Source organism: Sinocyclocheilus grahami, unplaced genomic scaffold, assembly GCF_001515645.1.
Source record: "Sinocyclocheilus grahami isolate Dianchi unplaced genomic scaffold, SAMN03320097.WGS_v1.1 scaffold35417.1, whole genome shotgun sequence".
Classification (NCBI taxonomy): Eukaryota; Metazoa; Chordata; class Actinopteri; order Cypriniformes; family Cyprinidae; genus Sinocyclocheilus; species Sinocyclocheilus grahami.
Genome location: NW_015522412.1, coordinates 1 through 1,551, shown reverse-complemented (window position 1 = coordinate 1,551; position 1,551 = coordinate 1). Strand labels below are relative to the sequence as shown.

At 35.5% G+C, this 1,551-nt stretch overlaps 1 protein-coding gene across 1 annotated transcript; it reads left to right on the top strand.

Moving 5' to 3' along the window:
* Positions 1–213: 213 nt before the first annotated feature.
* Positions 214–682, top strand: LOC107580532 (protein-cysteine N-palmitoyltransferase HHAT-like; the record flags this gene model as incomplete). Its single annotated transcript, XM_016266217.1, has 2 exons — positions 214–415; positions 523–682. Coding segments are annotated over 2 exons (362 nt in total), but the record flags the coding sequence as incomplete, so codon positions are not given.
* Positions 683–1,551: the final 869 nt, after the last annotated feature.

The window sequence follows — 1,551 nt, the reverse complement described above, 5'->3', positions numbered from 1 at the left end:
TACAAAATAATGAAAAAAGGCCGTTCATGACACCTTTAAATAATGTAGTTGTAAAAATGCAAAAAGGTTGTTTGGAGGATGCAAACTATCATTCCCTCAATATTAAAATAATTTTTGATTGTTAATTGTCAAACAAGTCTTTAAAAGAAAACAGCAACTCTTGTTTTCAACACAATTTTTCAGTAGTTTGCATGTGTGTTTGTGTGTTTTTAGGTACATATATGTGCCATTGGGCGGCTCTCATCATGGTGTGTTCTGGAAAATCGTCTCCACAGCGCTGGCGTTTGGGTTTGTGTGTTTCTGGCATGGTTGCCATGACTATCTGCAGTACTGGGCCGTGCTAAACTGGGTTGGGGTGTTGGTGGAGAACGTTCTCGCACTCCTCTTTTCCTCTCGTCCTCTTCATCACGTTATTGTGAGTTCACACAATCCCTCTCAAGTTATCAGCTTTAAACAAAGTTCAGTGTTTATAGTATAAGTAAAGTCACTAATAAATACCATGCTCTTTTGATCTCGTCTTAGGTGCGTTGTCTGTCACCTCGGATGCAGAGGCGTGGCCTAGCGCTTATCTCCGCCCTCTCCACTGCTTTTCTGATTCTGTCCAATCTGTTTTTTCTGGGTGGGATCCATGTGGGCAGAATCTTCTGGAAGAAGGTGTTTGTCGAAGGTGGGTCATTTAAATGTATGCACTTTCTTACATACCCTTGTGACAAGGTTTTTTTTTTGCATTGCATTGCTTTTGCATACTTTCAAAAAGAGTAGCCTACTTGTTATGGAAATATACTTTCAAAAAATATTCTTAAATGTGAATTGAATGTAATGTTTTTAGGCATTTAATTGTTGAATAATTTGCTGAAAATATGCTTACCATCAGGCCATTCAACATGAGTTTGTTTGTTCAGTGGAATAGATTTAGAGAAATTTAGCATTACATCCTTTGCAGTGAATGGGTGCCGTCAGAATGAGAGTCCAAAAAGCTGATGAAAACATCACAATAATGAAAAGTGAAAAGCTGTGTTTGTAAGAAGCAAATCCATTATTAAGGTTTTTTCATTTCAAACCATTGCTTCTGGCCAAGATAGCAGTCCATAATAGCAGTACTTAACATGCTTTAGTAATCAACACATCAAAATAAATGAACTTGACTAAAGATTATTAAAACATAATTTAAAAAAAGAACATTTAAAGTTAAACTCTAAAACTCTTTAACACTTTTTTAAAGTGTTTTAAAGAAACAGTCATTAAAGTGACACTTAAGTACACTTAAATGGCCTTTTATTACATTAATGTTATCTGCAAGTACTTTTTTTAAAATATATGCTTTTTTGCACTACAAGTGCACATTCAATACAATTAAGCACTTTTTTTTACAAGGGTAGAGAGACATTCACACATGTCATCAGTCAGATTTATTTCCCCTCAATCTGTAACTGCTGACAAGTCAACCACAGCTGCTGACAACGTATTTTTAAACTCTGGGAATGTGAAAGTTTTCAACCTTTTAATGTTTTGTGGGTCATGTTGAGGCAGTAATTCAGAAAGAAAGCTGTA